A 24,697-nucleotide genomic window follows, 5' to 3' on the forward strand; every position below is an offset into this window, starting at 1 on the left:
TGCCTTATTTTTCTGTCCCTACAAAACAAAAGTTCTTTCACTTTCATCAGAAGGTTCAACATTAGCTTTGAGTTCAAAAGTGGGCTCTGAAGAGACATGAAACAACAGGTGTTAATAGCAACTTTATTTTTCACTGGTGCAAAATCATGATACTGAATAAACTTGTGTAATGCATTTTCCCCTAAATTTACAGTAATGAAGGTTATACATATCTATATAGATTGCAATTTCTCTATTTTTTTATACTATTTGGAACAAAATTATCTTGATAAATATGCCCTGTGCACAGTACTGGCCCTCACTGAACGTCACAGAGCCTTAATATGCAAAATATAACTTCTGTTTTTTGAACATGGTACTTTAAAACTCTCCAAACATGCATTAATATATTCTAGTTTTAGGGAAAAATATTACACTTAGTCTTAACTCGCATTAAAAGAAAAGCACAAGCAGAATTTGACGTACAATAATCCCAAAAATCTGATGCTCTGTAAGGATCAGACACAGTTTCAGCTGACAGTCACTGCCAGTTTAGAGCTCTAGTGCTACAGAAGCAACAGTGAACAGACAGAAGAGAAATCAGAACTGAAGAGCCCTACCATGTCACATGGATTTCAAAGAAAGTTTCAGCCATGCTAACTGATGAAACCTGTAGTTGCTGGTCCAACCTTCCAAATTTGTTAGAGTACTCAACACAAGTGTTTGAAGTGCCAGACTGAACACATGAATGTTAAATTTGACATTTCTGAAAGGCACAACCTAGGAACCTATCTTAAAAAAAAAAAAAAATACGGTATGTCAATGAAAACAGGTACAGTGCGTGTCTTTCTAAAGAACAAGACCTTCATAAATTGGCCCCTCAGATTCTGGTGATTCCCTCCTCAGACGCAAGTGCTCCAGTGTGTTGTGAAAGTGTTTGTTAATTTGTTCTGTTTCTTCAGTAGACTCAAGGTTTGGGAGATCTTCTCTGATCTTCTGTATTAGCTGATTCAAAACCTGAATTGTCACCTACAGAAAATAAAACAGAAGTCATCAACACCACCTGTGTACAAGTGCACAGACATTAGTTTTAACAGACTTGTCTTTAAGCTATCTGTATTTGGACAATCCTTCCAAATGCTGTTAAGACTGTATGCAGACAAACTGTTGAGGACTGCCTTGTCTGGTTCCTCACAGGAGCCTTCCATCCAATTTCAGAGTTCTGTGGAAACTCCCTATCCCAGCAAATGTGAAAAACTTGTCAATAGACTAATAGCTTCATAACTATTCCAACAGCATTTCTCTCCAGTGTATTCAATACAAATTAAAAAAGCTTCAAACAAATGACACACACAATCAGATTGTATATGCACTGTGAGATAATTGTTTCCTATAGAAGTCAGTCAGGATGGTAATATCAGATTTAAAGTTATTCCTAGAAAACAAGACATAGCTGCCTATGGGCTGAAGTTCAGCACTACACAAAATGCTCTGCAAACCACCAGAGTATCCAGAGAGTAGTTTTACATTTGCCAAGTGCTTTGAAATTCAAAGCTTTATTTTCATCTCCATCAGATACAGCATCTCCAATACTAGAGCACTCCTATACTGAGGAGCCAGTTCAGTTATTGGAAAATCAGCAAATCCCTCAAATTTCTTTAGGAATTCTCTCAGAACTACAGGGTATTCTTTAATGTCTGCTCTCAATCAATGAAATCACAGGAGACACTGATCTCTACTTGACCAAGCAGGTTTTGCAAACTGCATAACTCTTCTTCATCTGCCAGCAGAAAATGGATCTGGTAACTATCTCAGATTATACACAGACACAATTTTAGCTGAGCACATATGGTGTCTTATCTATCTTGCAAAATTAAAGCTTACACCAACCTGGCAGGGTCAGCAGTGACCATGAACACCTGTAAAGAATTTTCTTTCCCTTATGTACACATTCATAAATGTGTAGTTCTAAAGCTAGAATCTTACTATTTTCTCATTTAAGTTCCAGTAAGTTTTAATCTAAAATATTTCAGGTATACAAGCCTCACAATATTTAAATTCCTAACTAAATGCAAACATTTCCCCCCAGTGTGAGAAGAACCAAGTTTAATCTAATTGTTTCACTAGCACATCAAGAATTGACTCCTCTCTTATCCCAAGAACTCGTGCCTCTCATGAGACTACAGGGCAAGCTGAAGAGAATTTGTGGTGTAAGTGTGAACAAAGAGCTTAAAGAAATGCTCTTTAAAAAATATGCAACAGAGAATGGATTTCCACTCACCGCCTCATTTTCCTTTTCATAAAAATAGATATATCTATTCAGAATTTCTATGAAAAGCTGGACTTGCAGAGAAGGGTCCATGCACTGATTTGCTATCTTCAAAGCCTTCTTTAGGCATTCCATCACTCTTTTTCCTCCATGAAGCTAGAAGGAAAAACACCAAAGTTACAAGAAATAAAAAAGCCTTAGGGAGCTGCAGTGTCTCCTCCCTTGGTGCGCACGCACACAGCATTTCCTGTTCCACAGAAACACGAAACTCCACAAAGAGCAGGCTGTCACTGACAGCCTGCCCTGCCTGACTGCCACCAACATTAGATTGTTAAACTGCACAGTAACATGAACAGTTGTTGAAAGCCTTCAATTATGAGATCAATTAACTCAATTTTGTAACACGCACCATAATGCATACTTTGAAAAATATGTTTCAAACACTGCTTTTTAAAATGACAACAGCTTATGTGACAAGCCCTGAAGAACAGAGAATTTTTTTACCTTTACTTCCACAACTTTTATCTTGAATTTGGAATTTTAGTAGTTCACATGCAAACTGAGCAAATATAGTAAATACAAGCAAGTGCAGAGCAGACAACTAGCCTTTAACTAGCTGAGACTCAAAACCTTGCCTGGTACTTCCACCCTTAAATTAGAGTTTTCTCCATTTTTTCATTTATGCAGTTTACACTGCAGTGAGTATTAGAAGTTTCATGTATTAGAATAAATTCCAGCCAAACAAACTTCACTGATGTATCTACTTTAGAAGTGTCTACGGAAGGAAGGCAGAAGTGGTACTGAGGCAGGATGTGTCCCACTGGTATGACTTTGGTCTTACCTCCTCTCCATTCTTGTCAGTGTTTCGGCCAGACCAGAACAGATGGGCACAAGTGCTCACAGCTCGGCACTGGTCTGGCTTCTTCAGGAGTTTGGAGGCTGCCAGTGCACACTGAGTCCTCAAAGGCTCATGGTTCTCCTCACTGAAGCACTTCATCCTCTCAAATGTCCCAATTATCAAGGTGATTGCAGCCAGCTGTGCTTTTGAGTCACTGATTTCATCTTCATACAGAGAGAAGGCCTAGACAAGGGAGAAAGCAAGATTCAATCAGAACACATCAGAAAAAAAAAAATAATAATCACACCTGCTACTGACACAGCAAGAAACTGTCCAGATTTGCATTTGTTAAAAGCTTCAGGCAGGAAAAAAAAAATTTCATGTAGAGTGTAAAAATCAAGTAAATCCACAGACCAGAAAAAAGTCTTACAAGAAATAGTATTCAAGTGGTCATAGCAAACAAGTGAGATCCCACATATAATCTGAAGATTGAGTTTTTCCTCGTTTCAAGCACCTATTCAAACACAGAACTTCAGCAGCAGAAACAGTCCTCAAAGATTTTGTTCTTTGAAACAAACAAATTGGCAGAGCATAGGTTGATGGCAGGTCAGTGATGACAGAGTAGGTAAGAAAAGCACTTGCACTGCTGCTACATGGATGAAGAATCTTCAGAGAATAGAAAAATCTTGAACTGTATCTCTAATGGAAAGTACATAATTACCATGCTGCTCTCATGGTCAGAACTGTGCTACAACAGCAACTGATGCAACACAGTGAGCAAACCCAGCTTATCAGCAACTGTTTAAAAACATGCATTTAGTAGCAGTATTACAGGAAAGATTAGACAGAGCTACAACATGGATAACATGGAACACATTGGTTCTTTATGTGATGGGAGGAGGGGAAAGCTTTTGCAACAAGTAAGGCTTAAGACCAAGTTACAAGTTCAAATAGATTTTCAGTAGTTTATAATAGGTTCCAATACAAGGATTTTAATTGGAAAGCCCAGCATAGCAGTTGTGAACACTGCAGATTTTAGAAAACTTCCAAAGAGTGCTTGTGGTCAGGGCAATACCAGCTGGGTATCAGGAGCTGGAGACAGAAGCAGTGAAGGAGCATTTTATGCTGAGAAGACTACACTCCTCCAGTGAGCCAACTACACGAGCAGGAGGCAGCATTGCAACATACCACTGTTGTCAGACTGAGTATTCAAATCAGTAGCAATGGAGCTTAATTCCACAGCAGCCTGGGAAGCAAGAATGAAATGAGGAGTTTCTACCTAGTAGCACTAGCTGTCCATCATTTCAGGCGTTTTAATCACACCGGATGGTTCAGTGTTCAGCAAACCTACCCAAATCAAATTAAAGGCAGCACAGGACACCAGCCCCAACAGCTGGACACTCACCTGGGACATGAACTCATAGGCCACAGTTTCATGATTCTCAAAGCCAATCTCTCCTGCAGCCAGTGCTCCCTGCAGGAAGAGCCGCAGAGGCAGCTCTGCCAGCTCTGCTTTGATCAGAGCACTGATGGTCTGATGAGCAAACGAGAAGATCTTCTGGCACTTCTTTTCCCATTTGTCATCCTAGACAAGGAAAACAAGTAAAGGCTTGAACAACAGCATTGCTACAAGGAAAAGAGAATCTAAATTGCACTAAGATCTGTTAAGTGCTCCAGTCTGTTGCTCTCTGATGCCACTCCAGTCACTCCAGTGCCTCAGCGGTACAGTGTTGGCTTCAGTGGGTCTGCACAAAGTATTTCTTTCATTTACAAAAATTTCACACCCATTTTTCCTACCAGCTAATAGAAGCCTTCCTCAGAAGCCTGCACTGAACTGCAGTTGGGGCAGTTATGCTTAGCACAGAACTGAGCAAAAGCCTAGCTAATCAAGGGGAGAAAAATTCTGTTCAGAGCAATCAGAAGTGGAAGAGAATTTTAAAACCTTCATTTTGAAGAGAATTTCAAGAAACATTTAAACTTATTTCCCCAAAATATAACATCCACAATAAAGGAAATACATATTTAAGGTAACTATCTCAATCAGAAAGTATTTAACAGCCAAAATGGATCAGTCATTATTTTAATGTACAGTTTTACTACTGCTGTGTAAGTTAAAGCAAGTGCTTTTTTGTAGGTTTAGAAACATTACAATAATGCAGCTACAATTTAGAAGTTTATGAATTTCAATATCCAGACTTAAGTCAATTTTATGCCATCAGTTCTGGTCCCCAGTAAAGGCACATAATCAGTCACCTTAATGAATAAACAAAACTGGCCAATTTCTGCTTCATCACTTCTAAAGTACTAAAGTAATTTACTATGACTTCATAAAAACCTTCATTAAATTAAAAAGCATTCAAACTTCAAGGAAAAAAAATCTGCCTTGAGAAAAAAACCCAAACGAAACTAGCCTTCTGTATCAAGTCTGAGCATACTTATGCAGCCAGACAAAATGCATTTTCAAGAAGACAAAGCCAAGCAGGCATACAAGAGCAAGCTGGAGGTGAACTTACCACTTTGGAGTTCTCTTTGTAGCGGAAAGCGAGCTGGTAGGCAGCAAAAACCAGGGGTGGCAGCGTGAACCGAATGCGCTGGTTCCCCCCCGCCCCAAAGTGCTTCCGGGCAGTGTTGAGGATCTGGAACAGAAACACTGTGAGCTCAGAGAATCCTGCACAGAAATGAGCACTCAAGGGAAGCTCAGTGCCCCACCCCAAACATTTTTAGATTAGATGTAGAATTCATGTAAATAACCTGATCATACAGAAGTCTGTAATCACCCATTACACACTGGTTAGCCACTCTGGCTAATACACTTGGACTAGGCTGTCTGAATTTGCATTTCATACATCTTCCATACAGAATGCATAATTTAAAGTGAGATACTGTGAAAATCTTATAGCCTTGGATCTTTTCCTGCTGCTGCTGTATTGTAGAAAAATTTGATGCAAGCATTTGTGATGCTGAGTGAGCTATTAAGCATTATTACTAAAAGGTGTTAAGTAGCTTATAGAATTGCACCCAAAAGATAACGTGCCAAATCCTTTGATGGCATTTAAAGGTGGTCAGTGTGATTATAGCAGAGCACTGCTAGACGAGAAAGACAGGCTGAAACTCAATCTTTGCAAAAACAGCTTTAACTCTCTAGCTATGTAAATTCTTTTGGGGTAGAAATATCAATTTCCTTGGTGCCAGCATTGCTTTGAGGGAAGCTTTGGTCTCTGTAAGGAAAAAAAAAAAACCACCAAAACTACAATGCACCAAAAAACCCCTTCTGCTTTACTCTAGCAATAAGGTGCTGAAACACAGTCTCCAATTCCTGTGAAGTTATGATTCTCCCCATTACACAAGTTTCATTACACTTCAAGCAAGAATGTTTTATACCAGACTTTAAAGCCAAGCTAAATCAATACTAGTTGTGTCATGCATAACTTGCACTTTGTTCTGTTGCTCTATTCTCACTCTTTATAAAGTGTGATGTTGCTGCAGCTTCAGGACAGAGTCAGTCAATTTTTTATCAGGCACAAACTGTAACTTCACAGTAGTCCCTAGGCAGGCTGACTCTGACATGAGCTAACTGTGCCATCTGCAGCAGAGCATCTGCATCCAACTTCAGCACAGCTTCTGTCAGCTTCTCCAGTGGATCTGGCACAGACAGAATATCCCAGGCCCTCTTCTCTCACACACACTTCTCAAGATAGTTTATTTGAAGTTTAAGTGACCTCCTTAAAGCCAGATATAGCAGATTAACAACAGAGAACTATATTAAGCTGCCATAGATCAACTCAAACCATTACAAGTACCATAATGCACAAGTTTCAAGGACACATGAAATCTACTGTTATAGATGAACCAAGCAGAGGAAAAGCATCTGGAACCAAGCAGCAGGATACTACATGCTGTATGAAGACCTCATCCTTACAGAAATTAAAATCTCTAGGGCCAAACATACTAAGCTGTATTTTCTGATGGTTTTTTTTGCATTCTCTTGGTATCAAAATACACAAATAGCACAGTACTTCAAGTAGCACTTGCTGTGTTTTCAACAGATGGTTACATGAAGTTGTCAGAACGTTAGGAGTTCTACAAACTAATACAGATAGTTGCCACCTCATGGGATCAAAACTTTAAATCAACAAATGCTCAAGTCCTCATCTGCTTTTTCTGAATAAACAACATATCAGCCTACCACTAAAGATGTCACACATAATGTTCTCTACTGAGTTTGTAGTCCCAAAGCAGTGATGCCCCAGCTCCCAGCTTCACCCAAGTGTTGTGCAGTCAATAATGCAAGAACTGTGACAGGTCAGAGCACAGACATTGAGAAGCACCAGTCACCAACCAGGTACTGTTGGTCAGGGTCATCAGAACGCAGCAGGTGAATAAATCTTCCCACAAGACTCTGCTCATCAGCAAAGTCCTCAGGGTCAGGATCCTCAGCAGGCTGATCTGGCTGATCCTGGATCAGTGTGGATACCAAATTCATGATGGCATCAACCTGTTAAAGGCAATAGAAGCTCTGTTGAATCTATAGTACTCCATAAGCATAAATTGCCAGCAACTGGGAACATCTTTACAGCCTTTCACAGTGGTGGATGCTTCAGACATGCGCCTTACACCCTGAAGAAGGATCCCTCTCAGCACAAGTGGGACAGGGAAGCACAGCAGTGCAGAGGAAATTCAGATTCCAAAGGCTATGCAGCCTTCTTTAGATAATAGACCCAGTTTTAAAGGGATTCAGGGTCTTTGTTCACACCTAACAGATTACTGTCTAGGCTGAGGTTTGGGTGTAGCAGAAGTAGCCTCTAGGATGAGGTTAGATAGGACGTTTAAAGACATTTAAGAACACAAGAGGAAGAATTACCAAGTGGGATAAAGTCTGTGCCAGGGGAGGCAGGGGCATGTAGGCTGGGAAACAAAGCATGCCCTGCATGAAGTCACTAAGTGTGTTTTCAGGTCTTTGAAGAGTCATTTAAATACCTAGAATTTCAAGTTAACTTATATATATATCATACCTGATCTTGGGACACAATTTCTGTGTTGTAATCCAATACATTGCTAAGCACGTAACAACTCATGCTCTTCCTGGACTCATAATCAAAGTATTCAAAGAGTGGGTGAAAATGTTTTAGTTTCAGAACTGTCAGGATATTGTTGTAAGTATCAACTGGGATTTTCAGAAGTCTAGTCAGCTCCTTTGAAACAGCACTGCTTGTTGCGATACTACAAGAAAATATATGCAAAAAAACGCAATTAGTCAATGGTTCACACACATAGACAGGTTTAAAGTCTGCTTCAGAATATCAGTTCTGAGGTATACAACAACCACCAAGCAGCTTGGTGCGAGGGAGAAAGGAAAGGGAGTATCAAAATAAGTCAGAGCTTTGGGACATACAGTAACAAATGCATGTTTTAAGTTGCCGCCAGCAGAAGCAGAGAATGTAGCTGCAAATGCAACAATAGCAGAACTCAAGCACTGTAAGGGATGCCTACAAAATGCACACATTTGTGTGGCTGTACAGCACAACTTATGTACAGAGGAGCCAGTCCCGGTAAATCAGGAGTTTATCAGGGCTGCTGCAGCTCAGTCCAAAACCAGTGACCTTACACATCCAGAGCACATCCTCTGCTATCTCACCAAACATAGTGAAATGCTAAAGGCCTGATTTTAGGGTATTAATTGCCACGTCCAAGAAAACGCAAGAGAGACTTACTGTTCCAGATTAAGTTTGTTGAATATTTCCACAGTAGTCTCCAACACCTTGTCAACATAGTCCACACGGTCTGGGTAGCATTTCATAGCCAGGTTAATGAGAGAAACTTGCAAAGACACCACATCCTCTGAGGGCATATCCTGCCGAGACTGAAATTTAAGACAGCACAAAGTTGATCCTAAAGCACAGAAGTTTGCAAAAAACCACCCCCAAAACTGCATGCAGGGATACCCAACATACCTGTATAACAGTAGCAACCTGCTGTGAAAAGATATCAAACAGTTTGATATCTGCTGGGATACCAGGTCCATCTTCACGATGTGCAAATAAAGCTAACCTGGTGACAGAGCAAGGAAAGCAGCTTGGTCAGGATCACTTTTCCACTCAAATACAGAACAGAAAGATGGACTGACAGAAAAAGCAAGTCCTTTAGGTATATTTGGAAGCTCTATTACAAGCAAAAAGGAAATTAATGGAAGTCATAAGCCTTATGAGCAACTGAGCCTGGTAACTATCAGTCCTGGAAAAGACTGCTGACAGAAAAGGCAAGGTGTAGAAGGAACAGGAAGGACATTTCGTAATTGATGTTGTTCAGCTAGAAGCAAGTGCTCTGTTTTTTCCAGCAGATAAAGAGGTATAGAGTAGGCTGATGGAAGAGCAAATATCCTGCATTTATTCATTCAGTGATATTACTGAAATTAGACACGCAATAGCATCCTCCACAAAATAGCCTCTGGAGAAAAAAATACACAAAAGGAATATGCTGACTTAACTATTCTTTATCACTAAAGACCAACCAACATGTTTGGAACTTACACTATTCACAGAGAACAAAATACAAAGTGAACTTGAGAAGAACGGAGAAGTGAAGAATATTTTTTTGGGAGGGTGGGGGGAAGTGAGAAATTGCCATCCAGCAAGCATTCAGGGAGTGGTGAGAGGTATTTTTATCTGTAAGAGGAGAAAGTCACGCCAACCACCATTTCTGCAAAACTGAGATACAGAATAGAAAGCACTACTATCAGAAAGCTAACATCTTACCAGACTTGCAGCTTTAAAAGCTCAGCACAGCTATCTTGACTTTCTAATTATTGAGATTATTCTACTCTGAATTAGAAAAAGAACTACAAAAATATTTAGGAAAAAGCATCGCATTAAATTTTTTTTAGTTCTTTCTACAGGGTTTTTCAATTTTGATCCTGAATGAACTCTGGATCTGAAATAAAGAGACACATAAGAAAAGTCCAGGAGGCCAAAAAAACTTCACTGCCAGGAAAAATAAGACATTGAACTATTCTTATATTTGATTAGGGTGATAAGAAGCAGACTTTCTAAAGCCAGGAACAACCACTGCTTTTTCTTAGAGGCACAAGGCAGCTTTCCTTGGCAACAGCTCAGTGTAAAGCCAGCAATGCTATAAGGTATGAACAAGCTGCAGGCAGATGGCAGCATAATTAAAAGTCATGAATGGTTTAGTAGGGCAACAAAGATCCCAAAGCAGCAAGACAATTTGCAGAGATTCCTTTAGCAGGAAAGCCCCACAGGAATAAAGATAAAATTTTCACAAGCTTCTTCAGCAGTCACTGATGTTCAGATTCAATTACCCAATGCCAGCTGAAACAAAGATGAGAAATGCCAAGAGGCACAACCTATACAGGGCAGCTTCACATCTTAACTACATAATCCTGAAGCTTTTGGCTATTGCTGCTACCAGCTCCAACACAAACACAAGAGCAACATCCTCCCTACACACATGGATTCCAAGGACAGATCCACTCATATGCTCCAACACTGGCTGCAACATTACAGTCAAAATCTCCAGCTGTTATCAAAGATAACCATCAAACTGCCACCTCTCTGCCCTTGTCCTACAGCCCCAAGAGAGCTCTGGAAGCTTTCAGTGGCCCAACAGACCCCAGCAGTGTAAGGCTGTGAGGACAGAGGGTCACTCCTGGTCAGTCCCTTACTGGTGTTTGTAACAGTAAGAACACAAAAACTTTGCTGTGGAGGTGATACCAAAGTTTAACAGCAAAAGCTACACAGGGAAAGCCTTCTCACAAGAATGACACACTCCAGTGTAAGAGCCTAGCAAAATATCCCATGACCTCTTTTAAAAGTAATCCAGATAGTCTCAAAAATCAGTTACAGGCAACATTTCTTGGGATTTGTGGGTTTTGTGGTGTTTGGGGTTTACAGTTTCAGGTTTGTTTGGTGCTTTTTAAGCTAACAAAATTATGAAAAATCTGAGCCACAGCATCAAAGTGTGGGAAACCAATGAACTCCTGTGAACATCTCTATATGAAGGCAACTAAGGCAGCACAATGTCTCTGACAAATGCACAAACACTGAAAGATACTCCAATAAAACCAAAGTCTTGAACATATAAATCTGACACAACCTGAAGAAAACAAACTACTGACTTGGTAAGTAAAAAGTTCAAGGTCCTATGTTATACCAGTCATGCCCAATACACACAAGTCCTCTCCAGGCGCTGGAGAAGATACAGTAATTCTACCCAATGCTGAATGCCAGGGGGACCCAAGATCCTGTGGTAACTGGAGTCCATTCATTGGTACATGGACCAATGAAGATACATGTCTGGATGCAAAGGACAAGGCTTCTCCAGGGCCTGAGACAAGCCATGCAAGTGCACTTCCTTTCTGCAGTAACAAAGTGCAGGTGCTTGCTGAAAATCTGTGTTTCCTTTCAGAATACAAATGGAAACTTCAGTTTGACTTTAAAAGTCTTTTCCAAACTAAAGGATTCTAGGATTCCTCACTCAAATCTGAACTCAGTGCAAGCAGTTTTAAGCAGTACCTCCACAGGAAAAACATGCTTTTGAGAGAACAGTCAAGATGCTAGTGGCAAGCTAAGAATTAAGAAGGTAGTCCCCATTCCCTACTAGCTCTGTTCTGAAGAAGCATTGTTATGTTCTCTGGTTTTTCACCCTGCAAGGTAAAGTATCCCTGACAGATGTTTTAGCCACTAGGATCTTCAAGTTTTCAAGAGGTACCTATGAGTGATATGGCTGTCAAAGCAGGGCACTGCTGTCACTTCAGTTCTGAAGCATGAAACTGCTCAATATTAAATGGGCTGTTTCCTGGCTTAATCTGTTTACAAGTTTTAATCAGTCCATAAAGCAGGTTTCATTGAAGCTGTAAAAGCAGAGTCCAGAGAGTAGAAGCTACAGAAATAATAATCTTCACAGCTTTAATTACAGCTGATAGAAAGACATGGAAACAGTGAAGTGGTATCAGAAATTAAACATATTCAAATGATAGAAGAATTATCATCATCTGCTTGTGCACAACACAAACTTAATTTTGAGTCAAGTTCCACCCCCTTAGTCACTCACCTGTCAATTAAAGCAATAATTATATTTTTCACATTCACATTTTGGTGCAGCTCAGCACAGGCTCTGAGAAATGGGTTCAGGGTTTGGAGGTGAAATTCATCTGGGAAAACCTGAAGTTTTAGATCAATAGTCATCAAGTTATAAACTGAATTTTCCCATTGTTACACAGAAGAAAAATGCAACAGAATAATTCTAAAGCAGATAGCCACACAGTAAATGCACTCTGGCCTATGACGCTGACCTTGACTGGGTAAATGCATGAAGCAAGAGATACAAGACAAATGGGTAACTCAAGGGCCCACCTTTCTATTACAACTCATAACACAGGCACTGCTGCTCAGATGCTTACAAGCTACTGCAACAGGAGCACAAAATCTCCACTCTGCCCATCTGATAAAAAGTAGAGGACAAGCCACTGTGTACAAGGCCCAGTGATGAAATTTTCCAGTCCATGAAGAAGATGTGAAAGCTGCCTGAATCTAAGTGTATAGAAGGATCCCTGTGTCCCATCACTGCAACTGAACTTAAGCAGCTCACCTGTATGATGCACTCCATGAGGTACTCCTGAGCTAAAGCATCTCTACAGTTCACAACTTGCTCCAGTATTCCAGGCAGAACAATCTGGAAAAGGGAGGGGAAGGTCTTGCAGTGATTTTTCAATTACCTTTTAAGTTTATATTCACATACGCATTTTATCCAAACAGAGCAGAATTTCTATCAGTTCTCAGCTGATTTTCTACATAAAGGCTTTCTGATAAAAAGTCCCATTTTTCTGCAGTTCCATCCTCCAGAGGAAAAAAAAAATCTACCCATCTCAGATGTCTGTCCCTTTCATATATTATGCAAGCTTTGATTCCATAAGTCAGTGCTACTGACTTTGCTGGCACATACCCAGGGTCTCAGCAGCACCACACAAAGCTGTTTTCAGCAGCCGTATGGTAGAACTTACAAGGGACAGACTTTTAAATAATACATCTCCTTCACTGTCATTTCACGCAGTAACAGTTCTCTTGAATGCTTTGGGAAGCATTCAACTTCACACAAGTTGTGAAGTCTATCCCAGAACTCTGGATGTGCACATAACCCTTGGACCAAGCCATTATTTGGCAAGAAAACGGGAATCTAGAAGCAAAGTTTTACAATTTCTTGTCACTGTTATGGACAGACTTACAGGAGAACGTGTGAATCATGTCCTTGGCCTGAGAATACACTGTATATCTTCATGAGTATTCACAACTTTTCCTTGTGCGAAGAGTTTGAGAAGCACTGGGATTACTGAGTCTTTAGCAAAGCTGTAACACTTCCAGCTGCTCATCTGGAAGTCCAAACTAGTTTATTTTGGCAAACAAAAAGGATGGAGAGCCACCCCACCTGCTTGTATCGCTCCACGTTAACCCCTTCCAGCTGGCTGAGGCGGACCAGGTTTGTCCCCACCAGGATCCTCAGCTCCTGCCTCTCGCGCTCCCTCTTCTCTCTGTCGCGACTGTGGCCCTGGTGCTGCATCCGCACCCACAGCTTGTTCATCTCAGCAAAGTTCAGCAGCACAAAGTCCATCGAGTCACTGATGTCTCCAGTGGTTTCTTCACTGCAATTGGTAAGAGGTTAAGAAGAGAAAAGCTTGTCAGAGGTGTTCATCCTTCTAGCCACTGGTGAATATACAAGTTTTAAGACGGTTAGAGTGGAAGTGTGGGGTGGGATTTCTGCATTCATAAGGAGGTTCATATCCTCACTTGTGAAGAACTTTAGTGTTATAAGGGAATTCTTAATGGACAAAACACTTGCCAAGTCTATGGAATTCTAGCATATCTACTTCTCTCAAAGCTGAAGTAAGTCATGCAGAAAATTTAAATAAGCTCTATTAACAGTAATTTTATCAAGTTATAGCCCATCCTTCTTACTCTGCTTGCTCGCCTTCATCTGGTAAGATATTCCTGGTACACTGCAGGAGATAGTTTCTAAGGAAGAGGCCTCTAAGAGGATGCTGCACTCCACGGCACATCTCCACCAGGTCTTTCAAAATATCTTTCCTGGACTGTGGAAATGACTTGACATAGACAACACCTACTGTTATCAGCAGATACCTGCAAAAGGCACAGAGTCAAACAATCAATCAATCATAAAGTAACAATATCACACTTAAAGGCAATAGTTCTTTTTGTCCATAATGGTAGGATTACCAAAGACCAAAAAAAGCAACAAAATTACCACCTTGGTCCCATAATTTTGGGTATTTAGTGAGCTTTCAACTCCTATTCTCCTCTGCTACAGAGCACAGGAAGTCTCAACAGCCACTAGACCTCATTACAATGTTTGATACACTGAATGTGTAAATGCTCACAAAGTTCTGAATGCTCTCACACCAGCTCATGTATACTTCCAGCATCCCACTAAGCTGGAAAACAGCTCTGACACATATAGGTGAGTAACCTGTGATGGGGAAGTAGTTCAGCCTCTCTTACACTGTAGCCTAGCAGGATAGGAACTACTGGCTTTGTGCTCATCTCTGGATCAGGTAACAGGCAGCAGGAATATGTGAGATGCAGAAGACTGCTGCTCCAGTATATCTGACTCCCCTTCAGCTTAGAAGAAAAAAACTACAATACTCAGAACCTACAGGTATTCAGTTCAGAGGCCTCACTCCTCCCTGCTCCTCTGCCCCATGCACAGGACCTCCATGAAAGCACCACAAGTTTCATCAGGGAGAACCAGAGTCTACAAGCAGGCAGGAAAACAACTCTGATGGTTACACATAGAGGGGAAGACACTGTGGTAGCCATCAGCCAAACTCCAGAAATTGCATGAAGATGCAGCCTGGTGTGTCCAGAGCCTCTTCCTGACATGAACATAAGGTCAGGAATGAAAAACTTGAGTACCAAGCAAAAGCCAGATCCCAAAACTGACTATGTCAAAGATGTACTGCAGCCCAACAATCACATATTTAAATATAAGCCTCACAGGCCTTCAAGTATCACTTCTGGCAAGCTATCACTTTGCCAAAAAAAAATATTCAGAAATACAGACTCTAAGAGTGAAGTCATAAACTTTCAGCATCCTTCTCACACTTCCAATTCTCTAGAAAGGCTAAAGGTTATGAAGCAACTACTGTGTAGGAGAAGGTAAGATCTACAGCCTCAGGTAAGAGCAACAGTCAATAAATGCATAGTCAATCTCCCTGATCAGAGTGCGGTACTCGGTTATCTCCTCCTGATCAGCTCTTTACACAAAAGCCAACTTCATTCCAAGATTGAAGTGCTTTCATCTTGGTCATGTGCAAAATTAACACACTGACACAAAAACCTGACCTTCTGCACCTGCACCTTGGCCTAATCTCAGAAGTCTGACAGTAATCCACTCCAGATAGGCAGAAATACTATTGACCACTGTAAACTAATTGAGAAGCACATCACTGTCTGAACCCAAAGTTAGACAACTATTCACCAGTTTAAAATAGAAAAAGCAAATAAAGCCAGACAACACACACACACACTTACAGTCTTGGAATGATATTTCCAGCATACTGTACTAGCTCATAAAGGTCTGCCACTTTCCTGCCTTTGGCAAATTCATCTGTCAGGTAGACTTCCAAGTAGTGCAGCTCATCAGAAATTGCCATGTCTTTTTCTCATAGTTAAGGATTTTAAGTTAGAATGTCCACAACATATTTTCATAGTAATTTGTTCATTCGCACCCAAGAAGAAAGATGCTATACCAAACACAAACATGCCCAAGCAGGCAGTACTTCTGAACAGTAATCATGATTGGGATAAATGTGAAAAATTAACCTCAAACCTTTAATCAATTTTGAGCAAATTAGAAAAGGGAATAAAACTGGGAATGAAAAAGCTGTTTTACAGAGCTGATACTGTTTTTAGAACTAGACTCCTGAAACTTCCCAGAGGAAGATATGAAAGACAATAAAGACCTATTTTATACGAGAGAGAAAAACTGAACTTAAGACAGTGAGCAAAGCATAAATTCTCCTACAATATATAAACATAATTGAATACTGGGCAGAAAACTGCTAATAAATATCTGACACAAGACACCATTGTACCAAAAAAGCAGATGAACATCCCATTCCAAATACATTTCAACTATTAATTTCCTCTTGAAAGGATACAGAGCTCATAATAGCTCTTTGGAGACAACATAGAAGTCCTCAGCTCCCCAAGCATGTTGGAAGCATGTTTCAGAGCATCCATCAGCTTGTTCTTGTCCTTCAGAGGAAGAAACAGAAAAGTGTGTTAGAAATCACAATAGGCAACTGCAGGATTTTTTATCTATTTAAAAAAAAAACACCCCTCAAGTGGTCTAATATCTAGCTTATACTACACCATGCTAACTAAGTGAACATTTTACCTGAGGTGATAAGAAGATGCATCTGAAGACAGAGCTACAGTAATAAATCACAATACTAATGGTAGAAAAACCTAAAATCATTCTGCTTATGCAGCAATCTGCACCCAACACTCGGATTCTATCCAGCAAGCAAAATAGAACAGGTTCCCCTCCTCCAAATCTGGTCTGTTTTGCTCAGATCTCACAAATCTCCTAGAAACCTCAAGGAGACAGACAATACAGACTGCCATCATCACCTTCCCCTTCTTCTCACCCACAAAAAACACCTCACTGAAAGCCACCCCTTACCAGTCTGCACTTAAATTACACTTCTGCTACATTTAATTACTTGGCATCACAGGATACAACCACAAACCTCTAATCTACCACTTTGATACAGACTTGAGCAACCCCTCATAAGCAGTAGCAGTAAGTTTTGAGGGAGAACAAAAAGAATTGCTAGTGTGATGCACTTAGTGTATTTATACTGCCACTTAATCACAGATAGCAGTGAAAAGTGCAGCTGCAGCTACTTCAAGATTTCCAAAACGTTCCACTGAGCACAAAACTGAAAGAGGTGTTACACTTCTTGCTACTCTCATTTGGCTGCAAACAAAGTTAGCTTGGCTAACCACATGAAAACATATGGGAATATTTAAGTTTTCATTGCAACTTTAAGCAGTTTCTCCAAATAACAACTGAGGCTTTTTAAACCCAGGAAAGCAATGTGTGATTACATAATCTGCCTGAATTGGCTACAATTCACAGATAAAAATCTCAGCACAGCACTAGCCCATGGTGTTTTCAGTCACAGAAGAATTCACACGTCCATCTACAGTTAATCCCTACAAAACTGATCCTACACAGCCTCTCAGTCAGCCAGTCACACCAAGAAACGGCTACATGAAAAAAACCAACAGAATGGTGGACATAAACAATGATCTCATAATAAAGTTCATCTTAGGTTTATTTAAATGCAAGTATGTAAATTATAAAGGTACATCTTTAACTTATCTTGTCAAATACTAGAGCAAAATCAGAAAGACACATTCAGAGAATACCCAAGGCTCACTCTCAAGGAGCAGCTGCCTCATTTATTGGCAAAGCCTCTGACACAAAGATACATAAAGGGTTAATTTTCCTCACAGCACTAGAGATTGGTATTGATTTACTGTTTTATTCCTAGCAGAGGAGAAGCTTCATTGCATTTTAAAGTCCCATTCTTACCAAGCATCTCTTCATCTGGAATGACTGCACCTTCACAGCCTGAATGGCTTCATCCAGGAGCTTTTCCTGTTCATCCTGAGGAGATTGCTGTGTTGTTGGCTGGGAGGAAAAAAGGAAACCAAACCAAACAGAATTCAATTATTTGTCTGAAGCTGTTTATAACTGGACTAAACCTGTATTCCCACACTTTAGAACGCACTCCAAGTGACACTGCAGTGTGAGCACTCAAGGCTTGTCAGAAGTAGTTGTGTGACATGTAACAGAGAAAGCTCAAGGGCCCGGCACAAACCTGAGAGAGGTTACAGCAGCCTGTGAGCACCACTGCTGAGCACCACTGCTCCTTGGACAGCAAAGCCATGGTGGCAGAGCAGCACCAGCTTTTCCTCTCCAACATTTAGAGGTCAAGAATCCAGTGCAAGTATCTGGGAAGCAAAGCTCCAAGAGAATGCAGAGACACAACTGTGCTGAGAGGAAGCACTGCTGTTACTTCTGTCCACAGAGCCCCAAAGCAGTGCCCAGACCACACAGTGCAACTGCACAGACGCTTTCTGTGCTCACAAGTCACAAGTTCTTAACTGCTATCTGAGCCACACCATTCCATTCAGCACAGGTTTCAGATAAGCAAAGGATAAAGTACAGTTAGTGCATTCCAGAAGGTAGAAGCTACTTGCAGATTGGATCAGAAAGCTGAAGAGCAACAACTCTTCATGTGTCCTTGTCCCAGTCACACTGTCAGTGACATTCTTGCTTCCCCTCAGAGAGGCACATTCTACATCTTCAACTGAAACTTTCACTGTCTTTTGACTTTCCAAGGTTCATACTGCATTTTCTTAAAATATTAAATAAATTAATTGCTTACATCCTTATATTTCCCCTCAATCCAGCTATAACAGGCCTTCTACTGCAGCTGCTACTCTCCCTCTACCACAGTAATGAGATCAGTTTCTACAAGCATCTTTAAGTTATTTGCTAAGATGTCCAAACCTACTTAGATCAGAACCCCTACTGCTGTCCCCACATGCACCCAGCCTTCCTCCTAAGGCTTTACACTGTCATCCACCTCTTGTTCAGGATTAGCCTTCAACACCTCATTAGAGCATCTCCACTTCTCTCAATCTTGCAGTTTGTTTTCAGATGGCCCCTCTGAAATACTGCTGGAGACAAAAGCACTGATGTGGTATCCCAGCTACTTCTTCCCTAGTCTTGAAAAATACCAAGTACATAGTGATTTGCACAGCAGGTTCTCTGAGCCTTCAGCTTCAGTAAATTCTCAGCTATTTGTACTTGTTTCCCTTCATCCACTGTGCTCAGAAAGTCTCTGGTCTCCTCCTTTTAACTGCATTTCAGAAACAAGCTGGAAGGCCATGAATTACATCACGCTAATGTTTTTAAAAACTTTATCTTCAGTACCAACTCCCACATGTTCCATGTGTGAAGTCCCCAGAAGTATCTGTTGAGGACTGAGATTAAAACTGAGGCCTTCATTAAAGCAGGGAACTTTTAGTTCAACACCAATTTAATGTTACAGAGCATTTCACACCCCCGTTATTTCCCATATTTAATTGGGCTCTTGTTCTGCAGTTGAAATCTCCCCAACTATCCTTTTCCACACACACAGAAAACAGAGTGTTTTCTCTGCAATACTGCTCCTGCCTTGATCATGCCATAATGAAACTCTGCTCTTGAAGCTCCTCAATCACCCAGCTGGACAAAGCCAAGGCTGATCTGATCCAACACAGGTGACAGATCTGCTTCGAGGAGGTTATGTGAGAAAAAGGTTCCTTCCAACCAACACTTCTATGACTTTGTGCCTCAGTAATACTCTAACTATGCACAGTAACTAATTAAGAAGTGTATTTATTCAACAGAAAAAGCCATCTCTGCTAATTAGAGTGATTGCACCTCTTACAAAGCTCTCTCTATATATAATTAATCAAAGTGCAGGTCTTCCATAAACAATTTAAGCATAAGGAAAAAGCAGCAACCATGGCTAGATGATCATATTTCCCAGGCAATTCAATAGCTACGAACCCTTAGACAACCTCAAACTGTCAAACAAGTATGTTCTGCCAGCAGAAGTTTGCTGTAATTGCTAAGCTTTAATTATTCAATGGCAGATCAGACTTTTAAGGAATATAAAATGACAGTGTAGGGACCAGTGTGCAGAAATCAATATCAGAACATCACATAACAGCCTTGCTGAGTTATGTCTGTGCCAGAACGTTGGTTACCCTCCAGTCCCCTGAATCCATACCAGTCTTTAGAGAAAATAAATCACTGCTGAGCTGAATGCCATATGCTCTGACCACATCGAATCTCTATTAAAGCACAGCTAGGAACAAACAATGCAGCAATGCACTGACCACAACTTCCTAAGCCCCCTTCTCCTGATGGGCATTGAGGTTCCACAGCCACCAGCCCTGCTCCTCCATCCCCAGCTGTTCAGGGGTCAGGCAGGGCTGGGGGAGCAGTTTGGGCTGTAAACCATAACAAAGCTCTAAGACAAGCCCAGCTGAACTAACACATTACCATTGACCTGATTCAGGTAAATTCACCTGATACCAGATTCAGTCTAAAGCCACTGCAAGCAGGGCTGTGAAAAGGCTTTTTAACAGCAACACCCAGTCAAAGCACGACTGAAACATACACATATTTGCTACAACCCCAAGAAATATTTGGCTGAATCCATGAGCACTGGCTTCCTTACTTTTGGTGTGCAAACATGTTGGTTATAGAATCATGGTTACAGCAAGTTCTGGACTATAGTTTTTATGATACCAGTTATGTGCTCAGCAGAAACATTTGTATCTTCTTACAGAACTTTAACCACTGTAGCTTAACAGCAGTTGGGAAAAAATTGGAGTTTCATTCATTTACAGTGTCAGCTTTACATCAAACTCTGTCTGCATTAACAGAAGACCAAGAACACTTCCATTTCTGCTCTAAACTTAAACAGCCAGGTCCCACGTTGTATTCAACACTGGGACTAAGTACTGAATTCATCAAGAGAGGCATTTTTATATTAACACAACACATTATTTTATTTCTTCAGTATCTCTCCAAGATACAGAGAATTAAGAAAGAAAATCTAATTTGTATGTGTGCTGATTTGAGGACTGAGAAGGTGATCAATACAAACAAAGATGTCTTTATACTTCATGTCTGAAGAAAAGACAGCTATAGCATTTTCAAGGGCAAGGGTAGCAAAATAACCTACACTGCTGTCAAAAGCATCCAACAGGAGCAGCGGTGTCACTTGAGGGATTATTTGTAGCAGTTTTACTTCTGTAGGAATAGAAAACAAGGGCAGCACTAGTGAACAAGTTGCAACTCTTACTTTTCAAAGTCTGAATATGTATCAGCTTAACCTTTTCTTCCAACTTCAGAAAGGAAGCTACTTCCAGCTTTAGAACTGCAGGGGTTCCCAAACATAACCTGGTTATTATCAAGTGATACACGAGATCACACCAAGACACATGCCTGAAGTTTGAGGCTGTGATGACAAAGGCAAATGAAGGAAAGAGAACATACAGCAGAAGCCTACCAGTGGCAGCCAGCAGGGCACACACTGAATCAGAACACAGTTCTGGCAGATTCCATGTTGAATAAAGCTGTTTATGTTCTGTGTCTTACACTGAAATTACCAATCTAGTAACATAAGATGGTATTTTCAAATGTCATTTTATTTAAAAAGCAACTGTGGAGTCCTAGGCCCATCTACAAAAACAATCTTGAACATCAGCTTTTGAAGAGGAAAAATACTTTGACCCTGGGCAAAAGCAGCAGTACAGAATTCCTGTGTTGTCAATTACATGTACAATAAGGTAAAAAGCCCTGCCTGAGCACAAGAGAAGCAATTTATAACAATTATGCAGCTATTTAGACTTTAGAAATGCCTGAGCTATAACCACACCAGATACATTGCAAATGTTGTAGGGAAAAAGGACAGTTGATGTGAAGAGTTTTTTTCACTCATTTTTTTCCTCTGAAGCAACGAGGAAGCAACTGAGCAGTGGGGAAGGGACAGGGAACTGCCTCCCTCAACTGCAGCAGCAGTTTCTGCACAAGAGACAAAAGCTTTTTGCCAGCTTTGAGCACAGGGCTAGCATAAGTTACCACATGCAAGTTATGGAAGCCAAAACTCACAGCAGATGAATTTGGATGGGGGTGAGGAAAGCTGGCTTTTGGTGTGGGGTTTTTTTTGCTCTGCTTTTTTCGTTCCTTTCAGGTTTTGTTTCTTTTGCCCCCCCCCCTTTTTTTTTTTAATAAAGACTAGTAAACTAAACTGTATCTTGTCTTGCAAAACAATTTTTTTAAACCCAAAACAGCTTGAAAACAGCTGACTAGTATAGTTAATACAAGTTATCCTGCAGATAACAATTAGGGAAGTTATTACTGCAGCAGCAAACATTATTCTGGATCATGCCTATCCTCATAACAGCAATTACTCCTGAACATACAAACCAAACATTGTACCTATTGTGTAAGATTTACTCATTTTCTAACATTCAGTTCCATGAAATTCATTTTTAGTTCCGTATTTGACACTGAGCTGCACTCTAGAGAGGGCCCAAAATAATAACCACTTATTTCAGTTAAAAATCTGGTACCTTGGAGTACTCAAGAATGACACAGTACTGAAAGAGAGCAGAGTTCAAGGAAGCTTGTCACTGTCAAGCCTAAAAGCTCATGTTCTGACACACAGGTGCCTTAAGTCACATGCTGAGTATAAATGAGTAAAAGGTTTTGTTTCCATTCCACTGGGAAGTGCATTTTCACCTAATCTCCAAAAGTCCTTTTCTTTAGTTAACTGCTGTGCTTACAGCCTGTTCCACACGGCCCTTCCTTCTGTTTGCTCACAGGCCTGCACTCAACACCACAACAAATGACATTTACCCAAGGAGGTTTTCCTGCCTCCTCCCAGAGGGATGGTATTGAGACAACCTGCCAACACAACACTGCTGAGACATTTCAATGACGGCTGCCCGAGACAGGATGGGTGAGCTACAGCAGCAGATCAGCACACTGCCAGCCTATTGAGAGAATTACCCCCCAAAAAATAACCCATAAGCATTTGATCCCATACAGAAAACGTTTCTCTGCAACACTGTAGGCTCCACAACTTCTATTACATCTCACAGTACAGGAGCTCAGAGATAAACCAGGGAGATGAAAGCATTTTCCACATGTTGAAACTGGTACTCACTGCTACAGGAAGCCACAAGACACTATTAAGTATTAAAGAGATGGACTTTTTATTCAGGGTATGATCAAAAGCCACCAGAGCCCTCTTAAAACAAGTCATGTTAAAGGTACTTAAGCATTCAGCTTCAAGGTTTAAACCAAGCTCAACCACAGGAAACCTCAGGGGAGCCTAATTTGGGAATTATCCCATGTTGAACACCTGTGATGATCCCATGTTCAACATCTGAAACTTTATTTTTTCTGAACCACCAGACAATATCTATTCTTAGAAAGAAGCCATGAGACCAGACAAGTGTCTGGCCAGTTCCCATGGAAATGACAAGCAGAGAAGAGTAATTTCATTGCTGAGTTAATGGCTACCACAAAATGTTTGTGTGGGGGACAGAGACCAGTGGCTATATAGATTTAGCATTTCTCATCACCTATTGCAGTATTTCACATTTCTCCTTCAAGTAACACTACAGGTTTTGCCCAGCCCCAAAGATACAGAGATCAATGTACATATAACTTTAAAATGAAAGTCTGTTCCAAAAATCTAAGAACTGAGCAATCCCATCTTCATAAAGCATTCAGTTTTTTCCTGCCTCACTATCTATGTACTGTTAGTACTGTTTACACACCACATTTAGGTTAATTACACACTGTGGTGGTTACAGCAAGTGCTGCTTAAAATTTTATTGAATACTACATACCACTGAAGGTAAATTAAAGATACTTATGTTTTATTAGGAAATTTGATTGTCCCCTTATTTTCATTGAGGACTGAAAAGTATTTCTCAGTATGCATTATTGCCATGTGGAAATTTCAGGTTTCACAGAATGAATGAGATTGGAAAGATCGAGTCCAACCTGTGGCCAAACATCACCTTGTGAATCAGACCAGGGCACTCAGTGCCACGTCCACTGTCCAGTCTTTCCTTAAACACCTCCAGGGACCGTGACTCCACCGCCTCCGTGGGCAGCCCATTCCAATGTCTGATCACCCGTCTTGTGAATAAATTCCTCCAAATGTCCAATTTGAACCCCTCCCGGCGCATCTTAAGACTCTCCCTTCTTGTCCTATTGCTGGCGGCCTGGGAGAAGAGGCCGACCCTCGCCGGGCTGCCCCCCTGCCTGACAAACACCAACATTTGCGGCAAAGAGCGCTAACGAGCTGCGCCCACCAACGCACAACCACCTTCTGCCGGAAAAGAAAGGAAGTTTACTCGGGAAGCCTACGACAGCAGTCTGGGAGGGCCGGGAGGGAGCGGAGCAAGGCGGCCAGGCACGGCACACGTGCACAGAGCCGGCAATGACACAAGGCCGGGTTTAACGCGGGCAGCACGGCAGGAGAGAGCCAAACTGACCGCTGCTACTGCCGCGATTCCCCGGCAAAAAACACCACCTTCCCCTGCGCCCCTACGAGCACACGGGCTGAACCTGGCGAGGCGGTGACCGGGCGCAGGCCGCGGGCGGCGTTACCGCCGATACAACGGGCCGGGCCCGCACCTCAGCCCCGCCCGGGCCGGACCGTGCGGCCTCCGCGCCCGCCGCAGCCCCGCACCCGGCCGGGCCCGCCGCGCCGCCGCTCAGGGCGCTGCCCCGGGCGCAGGCGGGGCCCGTCCCTCGGCTGGCAGCTCTCCCGGCCCCGCCGCACCCCAGCCCGCGGCAGGAGCTGCCCGCTGCCCGGCCGCTGCCCCTCACTCACCATGGTCGCGCCGCCGCCGCCCCCGCCAGCGCCGCCCCGTCATGTGACTGCGCCGCGCGCGCCGCCCCGCCCCGCCCCGCCCCGCCCC

The 24,697-nt window shown here is 41.6% G+C and overlaps 1 protein-coding gene across 1 annotated transcript; it reads right to left on the reverse strand.

Moving 5' to 3' along the window:
• Window positions 1-141: 141 nt before the first annotated feature.
• On the reverse strand, window positions 142-24,664 carry VPS35 (VPS35 retromer complex component). The gene is made up of 17 exons (XM_083869876.1): window positions 24,610-24,664; window positions 17,718-17,816; window positions 16,273-16,369; window positions 15,644-15,767; window positions 14,051-14,233; window positions 13,524-13,737; window positions 12,690-12,773; window positions 12,153-12,262; window positions 9,038-9,134; window positions 8,798-8,946; window positions 8,099-8,306; window positions 7,426-7,581; window positions 5,600-5,722; window positions 4,492-4,671; window positions 3,090-3,329; window positions 2,261-2,404; window positions 142-1,008 (listed from the first exon to the last, which is right to left on the reverse strand). The coding sequence occupies exons 1-17, from the start codon at window positions 24,610-24,612 to the stop codon at window positions 829-831; spliced, it is 2,391 nt and encodes a 796-aa protein (XP_083726002.1). The 5' UTR covers window positions 24,613-24,664; the 3' UTR covers window positions 142-828.
• Between the last annotated feature and the right edge of the window lie 33 nt (window positions 24,665-24,697).

This window comes from Zosterops lateralis (assembly GCF_965231275.1).
Source record: "Zosterops lateralis genome assembly, chromosome: 12".
In the NCBI taxonomy this organism is placed as follows: domain Eukaryota; kingdom Metazoa; phylum Chordata; class Aves; order Passeriformes; family Zosteropidae; genus Zosterops; species Zosterops lateralis.

Coding starts and splice junctions, on each gene's coding strand:
- VPS35 (XM_083869876.1), bottom strand. Junction 15,768..16,272: donor AAAGAGCTATTATGAGCTCT/GTATCCTTTCAA, acceptor TATGAGAAAAAG/ACATGGCAATTTCTGATGAG. Junction 8,947..9,037: donor AGGTTGCTACTGTTATACAG/GTATGTTGGGTA, acceptor CTTAAATTTCAG/TCTCGGCAGGATATGCCCTC.